At 35.6% G+C, this 9,212-nt stretch overlaps 1 protein-coding gene across 4 annotated transcripts in view; it reads right to left on the bottom strand.

Annotated features, from left to right (window-relative positions):
* The window catches only part of LOC135103659 (zinc finger matrin-type protein 3-like), a 33,367-nt gene extending 24,434 nt beyond the window's left edge, over nucleotides 1-8,933 (bottom strand). For 2 of the 4 annotated variants that reach the window (XR_010270157.1, XM_064010214.1), the window contains exons 1-7: nucleotides 8,713-8,933; nucleotides 5,025-5,573; nucleotides 4,738-4,820; nucleotides 3,060-3,203; nucleotides 2,604-2,779; nucleotides 2,135-2,257; nucleotides 1,899-2,023 (exon numbers count right to left, since the gene is read on the bottom strand). Coding sequence is in view for 3 of the 4 variants with exons in the window: in XM_064010214.1 (XP_063866284.1) it covers nucleotides 1,899-2,023; nucleotides 2,135-2,257; nucleotides 2,604-2,779; nucleotides 3,060-3,203; nucleotides 4,738-4,820; nucleotides 5,025-5,573; nucleotides 8,713-8,881 (1,369 nt within the window). In the remaining variant the exon portion in view is untranslated. Of the gene's footprint in view, nucleotides 1-1,898; nucleotides 2,024-2,134; nucleotides 2,258-2,603; nucleotides 2,780-3,059; nucleotides 3,204-4,737; nucleotides 4,821-5,024; nucleotides 5,574-7,680; nucleotides 7,848-8,712 lie in introns of those variants that run through there. The other 2 variants (XM_064010217.1, XM_064010215.1) reach the window with 2 other exon arrangements.
* Between the last annotated feature and the right edge of the window lie 279 nt (nucleotides 8,934-9,212).

Genomic DNA, 9,212 nt, shown 5'->3' with positions numbered 1-9,212 from the left:
ATTCATTAACCCTACTTTATATTTGGTGGTTATCTTTGTAGTCTCAGAATATGACTGAAGAGATTAAGGCAATGTGTCCATATGAACATGAAACCTACATTCTTTGAAAGAAATAAAAATAAGAATTATAGTGTGTATTAAAGGGTATGAGAAGATTTGATGATTGCAATGTAGGAAATTCAATGAATACCTACATCAAATGCAAAAGAAAAGTTGAGACAATACTAGAATACAGGATAAAGTAGAAAACAAGGATTCTTGAAATAGTGGAGGCAAGTTATAAAAATTGGAATGTGTAATAATTATATGCATGATAATCTAAAATATGGAAGAAAACTATAATAACTGCCATAATTACTGCCAAAAGTGCAAAAATTCCTGAAGTGAATACAGTAACAATTTGGGAAAAAAAAAAAAAAAAAAAAAAAAAAAAAAAAAAAAAAACTTGCAAAGATGATGCTTTGGAAAGGGCATTTGTATTATAAATGTAACTAGTGCACAAAATGCCTTGTAATAAATTAGAAAATGTGAGGAAAAGATTGTGGATATAAAAAAGTTCTGTATGAATTAGGATGTCAAATGGTATTCAAGTTAGAGTGATATCTCTGCTCTATATGTGTAAGAATGTATTTTGTGAGTTTTTTTTTTTTTTTTTTCAATGTGTGAATGTGCTTCATCAAAATATACAAAGGAAATCTGAAAGCAAATAAAGCAGCAACTTACAAGCTAAAATGGAGAGAGAGAGAGAGAGAGAGAGAGAGAGAGAGAGAGAGAGAGAGAGAGAGAGAGAGAGAGAGAGAGAGAGAGAGAGAGAGAGAGAGAGAGAGAGAGCTCACAATCCTTCATTGCTTTTAGATGGACCAACAAATGAAGTGCTGAAAAGGAAACTTGTGACTGAGTGCAGTAATGATATGACAAGAGCAGGCATCTTGTGCTGGTTTTGACTGTGTAGAGAGAAAAAGATGAGAATGTTTTGGTCCTTAGGTATGGAAGAGATAGGGCTCAGAAAGTAAGGGAAGTGACAGAATACATGTAATTCAGTCTCCTGATGAGTTGTACTCATGTGATAAAGGCTGATCCATGTAAATTTGGAACCTGCCTTTAAAAATTATAGAGACGATGACGACTGAAGGTAATACACACTAGATCTAATCTTGCCTCCACTCCACTTTCCCGTGTCAAAATATATGCATTTTCAAAAACGGGTTGAAAGCTTTAGATTAGTGTGATAAAATACACACACTGCCAAAAACTTTTAGTTAACATAAATCACATCATAGTAAAAAAACAAAAAAATGTTACAGTACCACAAGCCTTCATTATACTAGTCAAGTATTGTCTGCTTTTATTGCATAAAAAACTATTTTTATCTAATTTTCATGGATTAAAATACAAGTTTACAATCAGTTGGATTTTCTTGCCATTAAAGTCATGTGAACCAAAAATGCAAAGCACTTCATGTTTTTGTAATGTAATTTTTCTAAACTAAAACTACAATGACATAAATGGTTGTTCTTTCAAAGGACATTTATAATGATTCACAATAGTTTTCAAAAGTACAAATTACAATATACAGTATCTGCTTTTGACTTGCTAAACAAATCTTTAGCCATCCATAAATTTTACTATCACATTATATATTATATATTATATATTATCGTTATAAAAATTAAGTAAGCTGATTATGAAATTAGTGTAAGCTTGCCTTAAGAGAGAATGATGACCCTAGGAAAGAATAGTTCATTGATCTCCACAAGATGGTGATGGACAGTACCCTTGTTTATTACAAAAGCCAGCTGTGAAAGTAACTAGAGCTGCAATACAGAAGGATGGACAAACACAACACACACTTACATCAACAACTACAGCAAGTGAAAAGGAAGACTGTCACCACCCACCTGTTGATGTAGCTGACGTCTTTTTTGCATGGAGTCTTACAGCCTTGAGGTGCCGCTGGCCAGTTATGTGGCCATCCAGCTGGTCCTGGGAGGTGGCCGACACATTGCATAGCTCACAAAAAAACCTGAATCAAAAGGATAGTTGGTTATTTTAATGAGCACTATTAATTTTAGATATTTTGGCAAATGTATATTCATCATCACTTACAATGTTATATGAATTTGGTTGTACTAACCTTCCTCTTGCTTTGACACAATCTGGATCCAGTGGCTTTTTTGGTGAATCTCCACCTTCATCCTCAGATGGAGGCTCTAGATTGAGCCCCAGCCTCTCTACAGACACTCGGGGATCTGGAGGCCTGTGTCACGGCATCACAGAAAGACAGAAATGGCTAGGATGCTTTTAATTTTTCTTTTTTAAGAAACCATTAACATGCTAAGTACCAAATCAAGATAAACTAAAGGGCACTTACATTAAAGATAACACTTATTGATGGTCTGACATTTGAAGGATTAGTCTGATTGATTAATTAACTATTGCAAGATATTGAAACACGAGTGAAGAATTACAGAAGCCACTTTTTGTTATGTGAAGAACTCTACTTGCTCTTTACTCAACACATGGAAAAATTAAGCTTCCTATCAATTCAGCAAATATAACAGACTTACAGTTAGGATACAAAGGAAAAAATATATTAAACTTACATTCTCTGCCATTTTCCAGTCTCTTTATTATAATATCCTGCCTTTAGTGGTTTAAGGCCATGTAAGACACGCTGATGATTGCGCCCCATGTAATGCTGTTGTGCATGTTGCTCTGAGGTGAAGCTCAGATCACAGCATTTGCAGTAAAGCTGACTTACATCCAATGGCTCCAATTTCTGAAATGATCAAATACAAAACAATACCAAACATATGTAATTTTCCTGTACCTAATCTCTCCTATCATTCCTTACCTCATACTGAATCATCTTATATATTTTTGTACCACTCTAGGTATCTATTTATCAATAAACTAGTTCCATAAAAAAAAAGAAAGAAAAGTAAAACTTGACTGACATTTTTCAATATATTTTTAATCTTAAGAAAATTAAAGCTATCATACATACACTAACTATACAAATTTACAAGTACTATTTGTACCACTAAACTGCCACAAACCTTTCTTGATGTTGACATATCTATTTTTGCTATTTTTGCTGGAGGCTGACCATCTTTTCGTGCATTTTCCACCAGGTAGTTTTTAACTTTTTTCCGATGCTGCTTGCCTTCATAATGGTTTTTGGCTTGGATTCGGGAATTTAACTGGAATATGAAAGACCAATATGAGTGATGGTATTTCAAAATTCATCATGTTGAATAATATAAATAAATAAATAGATAATTTTATATATATATATATATATATATATATATATATATATATATATATATATATATATATATATATATATATATATATATATATATATATATATATATATATATACACACACACACACACACACACACACTAGGGTATGTGACAATGCAAGGTCATTATAACGTACAACTGCAATAATGCACTGAAATTTCAATAAATATTTAATTGGAATAACGGACCAAAACTTCGATTCGATTTGAACCTGCCACTTGTGCGAGCACTGTAATTTTAATAAAAATTTAATCAGAATAACAAACTAAAACTGGCATAACTAACTCACCACTAGTGCGAGCACAGAAATCTTATAAAAATTTTATCTATTTAACAAATTAAAACTTGCAAGACTAACTCACCAGCTGTGTGAGCTGCTGCTCACCTATGCCTTCCTCCCTTTTTTTTCTTTTCCTCTCCCTCTTTTGTCTTGTCTCAAACCTCCTTCCCTGTCACCTCCCCTCTCCCTTATCTCTCATAGATAAGGAACAAGGGAGTGAGACCTGCCTCTCTCTCTCCCCCTCATTAATTTTTATAATTTTCACATCATTGTTTCTCACTCTTGTATATGCAATTAAATTTTCATTCTCAATCAGTCTCATTCTATTTAGCAATCCTTAGGATTGTTCTTAGTTTCACACACACAGAGAGAGAGAGAGAGAGAGAGAGAGAGAGAGAGAGAGAGAGAGAGAGAGAGAGAGAGAGAGAGAGAGAGAGAGAGAGAGAGAGAGAGAGAGAGAGAGAGATGACTCCAACTTATGGAGGTCTACTGTATGTATACACATGACGCTGACAGTAGGTAAATGTGACTGATACTTGTCAAAGCAGAGCGAAACTCAGGATGGTAAGAATTTAGGACTAGAAAACTTGGGAGGGTCCTGTATATATTTATTGTTATCTCAAATTTAGCAGTGCAAATGTGTTTATTTTGATGCTTTTTTTTTTCTAAAATTGTGGAATTTTTTAATATTTTCTAGTTTTCTGGAATCAATTAATTTTTTCCCATAGGTTCTTCAGTCGCCATAATGCACAATTGCCATAATGCTACATTAGAATAAATCATGTTAATTTTCGTGTACTCTACTGTGTGTGTGTGTGTGTGTGTGTGTGTGTGTATTATTATATATATATATATATATATATATATATATATATATATATATATATATATATATATATATATATATATATATATATATATATATATATATATATATATATATATATATATATATATACACACAAGTATATATTAAGCATCCAACTAAAAACAATTTCCAAGTAAAATATTCAATAGATCAAAGTTTGATATAGGATATTTTAGGCAGCACAGCAAGAATTTCAGCCATGGTATGATAGTCTGTCAAATTTAAATGCTTGTTTTTGTATCATACAAATGGACAAATGGAGTGGCTTTCAACTTACCTTAACATCACATAATTCACAAGAATTATTGTGGAACTTGGCTACAAGTTCTTCTGGAAGGCTTGGATCAAGCTCAACAGGTACTGTGGGATATAATAAGCAAATTACGTGATACGGTGGAAAATGTTTGTGATTATGTATAGAATCAACACTGGAAAAAAAAAAAAAAAAAAAAATAGAGAAGTGATCAATAACAAGTGTATGAAAATTCAAACAAGACTCACCAAAAATTGAGACATTCTAATTACATCTGAGTAACACCTATCAACATACACTTGAGTACTTACATGGCCTTTTATTGTTGGGCGTGCTGGATTTATTGACAGGAGGTGGAGGTGGATCAGGCTCTTTGTGTCTTGAGACTAATGGAGAACCAACCACTGGCTCTGTTGGTTTATTGGAAGCAGGGTCGGACTCTGGTTTTTCTGACTGGTGTCCAAACTCACTGCCTCTTCTTTGTGGCAAGCCGCCATTGCTGTGTCTTGGCCGTGAGTATGGAGGGTTTGGCTGATGCTCAGGAGGTGGGGGACGGTGAGAGGGTGGTGCTTTCCTGTCCTGTCGGTAGTGTGGCGGGCGGGACGGCGGGTGTGGGTGGGGATAAGGTTGCTGCTGGGGGCGGGGCAGCCGTATTGGAGGTGGAGGAGGAGGTGGGCGGAGTGTGTGTGGAGGGGGTCTCATGGGTCGGAAGTGAAGAGGAGGTGGTGGTGGTGGATGGAAGGGTGGGGGTGCTTCATGGGGTGGAATAGGTGGTGGAGGGGGAGGGTGTGGAGGGCGACTGTAACCTCCCCAGTAATTGCCATAGTTGCCATATGGTGATCTGCTGGGCCCATACATACCTGAGAACAATAATATTAAAGTAATACATCAATTCTAAAAAAACAAGCTACTACAAACTACTAGACAGATTTATAAACTACTGTGGCTACTGTTCACAAGGTGATTAAAAAAATAGGAATATTTTCTTCCCAAATGGTAATTAGCTAAAACAAAATTTCTTTCAATCAACTGAAGTATGTCAGTATTAGGTATCGGGATCTGCTTATGATTTCCTACTTTGGAGTTGTATTAGTTAATAAACAATGTAAAGTTGGATGTGTTTGGAGGCTAATAATGGTTGTCATTATGCATGTATGTGGCTTTTTTCCAACTGATAATAAGAACAAGATGAGTTCTGGCTACATAATACTCCCATTTCCTAAAATGTCAATGGGTGAGAAAGACAATCTAATCTAAAGTCACACCTGTGCTGAATCATGTTCTGTTCAGCAACAGAGATGCAAATGCTCTCATACTCTTCACTAGACTACTAGGGAAAGATATCAACAACTGAAAAGCAGTTCATACTGCCAAGATGAAGCACTGGTCACCACGAACAGCAGAAATTCAGAATGTCTCTCAGCATGTGAGCCTGGTTGTTCTTTAATGAAAAGGCAAGCTGGTACTGGCTTTGATAACATGTGGACACTGAAGAACACTGGCTTTGATAACAGTGAAACAACATTGGTAAGATATTTGCTATTCTGAAGCTGCTTATGAACAAAAACGAATGAACACTCATCCTTGAAGGTATTAAGGGCTGGGATCTGTGAGTAAAAATCAAAGTGATATTTTGGTGCTACTAATGTGAACAAAGGAATCCACACTGGAGATTGTTTCTGTACATTTACACCAGGCTGTGGGGCATGATATGATGTGCCTGACATTCTGTTATCATATCCCTTGGTCAGTCCTCCAAGATATTTTCGTCTTAGTCAATGACATACTGAAATTGTATCTTCGATGAATTCTGTGAATCCTGGCTTAAGTTTGGTTAGTTAAAAGTTAAGAGTATTTGAGAGCCATCTGTTTGGCAATAACAGAGAAACAGCAGCTCAGGTTCCTTCAAAGGCTGAAAATATAATGCATGCAGATAAACACTGTAACCTCTTCATTACAAACATCAGAAGCAGTGGCACCTGTGTGTGCCTGGACAGCACAACCAGTGGGTCTCTTTTCATCTCTATATTACAGAAACTGAGCATTGATATTGAAACTGAAAACCATCATTTGCATATGTTGGCCTTAAGTTAGTTTTACTTTTCACTGAGAAACCATTGGCTAGCAAGTTACTAACTGAACAAAAAGTGCATCCTATGCTGAAGTGAGAGGTATGGGCTTTATGTTAAGATTATTACAATTACTCTTTCTTTAACTCACTAGATGACTAGTAAAAAAAAAAAAAAAAAAAAAAAAAATTGTGACCAATTTGCTGTCCTGCTTACACATGATTCTACTTTTTCATAAAGAATATCACGTTTTGAGTATTCACTCATCATCTTTTTTTATTAAATATCAGACATTCCTAATCAAACCTAGCACTATGTACCTAACATAGGAAGGTCAGAAAAACCAATCCTAACTCCCATAACCTCTCTTATTTATAAACTCTGATTTTCTGAGAAAACACAACTAAGGCAATAGTTTTCATCACTTGCCTAAATAAAATACTGAGCAAGTACCTGAAAAGACCAACAATATTCTACACGCCTGCCACTCGGAAATAAACGTTTTTAAAATATGAATTTGCAGACTTTGACGAAAGTGAGGGTATGCCGGGAGTCGAGAGCGCCGCCCTCTTGTCAGAATGGGCAATTATTTGATGTAAGCTTTTAACACTACTACACTAGCCATTGGAAGACAGCGTCAGGCAAAACGTTTTGTTGCTCAGGGGTTATAACACCCGACTCACGGGGCTTTTGGTTAACGCTTTATAAGGAAGAGTTAGTTGGCTTGGTCAGGAAGACGCTCCTGGCAACCTTAATTATTATATCTTGACAGTCTCCTGAGTTTCTATGATTCTTTTTTGTTCATGTGGTGCAGCAGATACTCTTAATCTATAGGTTATTGCCATTTCTTGTCCCAGGGGAACGTCACAAAGGGCGCAATCCTGCGTCTGGGCCTCACCTGGCATCCTTTGCCCCTCGCCGACTCAGCTGATCGAACAGTAAACAAACAGCCGCGTTCTCTGTTGTTTTCTATCTCATTATCTTATATACTGGTGCACACAGTTGTCATCATAAAAAATTAATAAATTAATGATTCGTTTGATTGTGTGGAATTTCGATATGATTTATAATTTCATATTTTATCGTTATGGTCGTATGCACTTCCGGCGAAGGATGCTTGGATTAAAAGTTCCTGCCTCTCCTGGCTTCACCACTTCATTTTTGTTGTTTTCTTTTTATTTCATTATCGTCCTTTCTTTTTCAGTTTGTTTGGTTTTCTTATTGATAACTTTAGTTTTTAAATATTTTCCTTCATTGTGTCCGTGATGACTCTCTCTCTCTCTCTCTCTCTCTCTCTCTCTCTCTCTAAAACACATTGCACCAGTGGTCTTATTTCCATTCAGGCTATCACGACTGCCGCTACTAACTGGATATCATCACGTCACCATTTCTCTCTCTAACAGTCCTATAATTTGGCAACATAGTTCATATTCTCAACAGTTGTACGCTGTAAAAGTTACACGAGTTTTCAATGGTGTTTTTATGCCTTCCAGTTATAGTTTAAAAAAGAATTCTGCACCATCAACAAAGAAAACACTTGTATGAACATCTTCCTAGTGGCAGTTTCTCAAAGATTCTGCGCCATCAGTAAGAAAAACACTCATGAGAAGTTAACTCCTAGTAGCAATTTAACATGGATTCTGCGCCATAACTCCTAGTAGCAATTTAACATGGATTCTGCGCCATAAAAAAAAAAAAAAAAAATAAGAACCTTCTCCTCGTGTTAGTTTAATAAAAAAAAAAAAAAAAAAAAAAAAAATATATATATATATATATATATATATATATATATATATATATATATATATATATATATATATATATATATATATATATATATATATATAATCTGTGAACATTCAAAAACACTCCTGGAGGAATTCGAGCGTTTAACACGGGCTTATGATTAATATGAGTTTACAGTACTTACGTTTGCACCGTTTTGATGAAGAATACTCGCGGCCAAGGTATTTCTTGCACAGATACATCCTCGGAGTTGAAAAACCATCATATTTCTCTGAATCTGGACCTTGCATCTGAATATGAGCACTGATATTATATTGGCAATTTCTAGCAGCCCGTTCACGTTCACACGTCATGACTGCTGGAAGAGGAAAGAAGCCGGTGTATCAGGTTGATGCCTTGCTATTGGCTGCATGTAAGTTCACTTATCTGAATGCGAGAAACTGATTGGCTGGGCAACTCGATCCGGCCATGGCTTCGCGTGCTTCGAACAGTCTGAGGACCACTCGAAGCAGTTCATGTAATCAAGAATCAATGATCTTCGCTGCTTAATTGTAATATGGAAGGGAAACTATACCATTAACGATGTATATTATGGAAGAAACATTAAAACTAACACAATTCCTAAACTGAAAGCAAACATTATCCAAGTTAGTGATTCTGTCAGGAGTAAATTTATCCCTTGAA

Source organism: Scylla paramamosain, chromosome 9 (genome assembly GCF_035594125.1).
Source record: "Scylla paramamosain isolate STU-SP2022 chromosome 9, ASM3559412v1, whole genome shotgun sequence".
Classification (NCBI taxonomy): Eukaryota; Metazoa; Arthropoda; class Malacostraca; order Decapoda; family Portunidae; genus Scylla; species Scylla paramamosain.
Note: the sequence above shows the minus strand (reverse complement) of the source record. Positions and strands in the feature narration are given on the sequence as shown.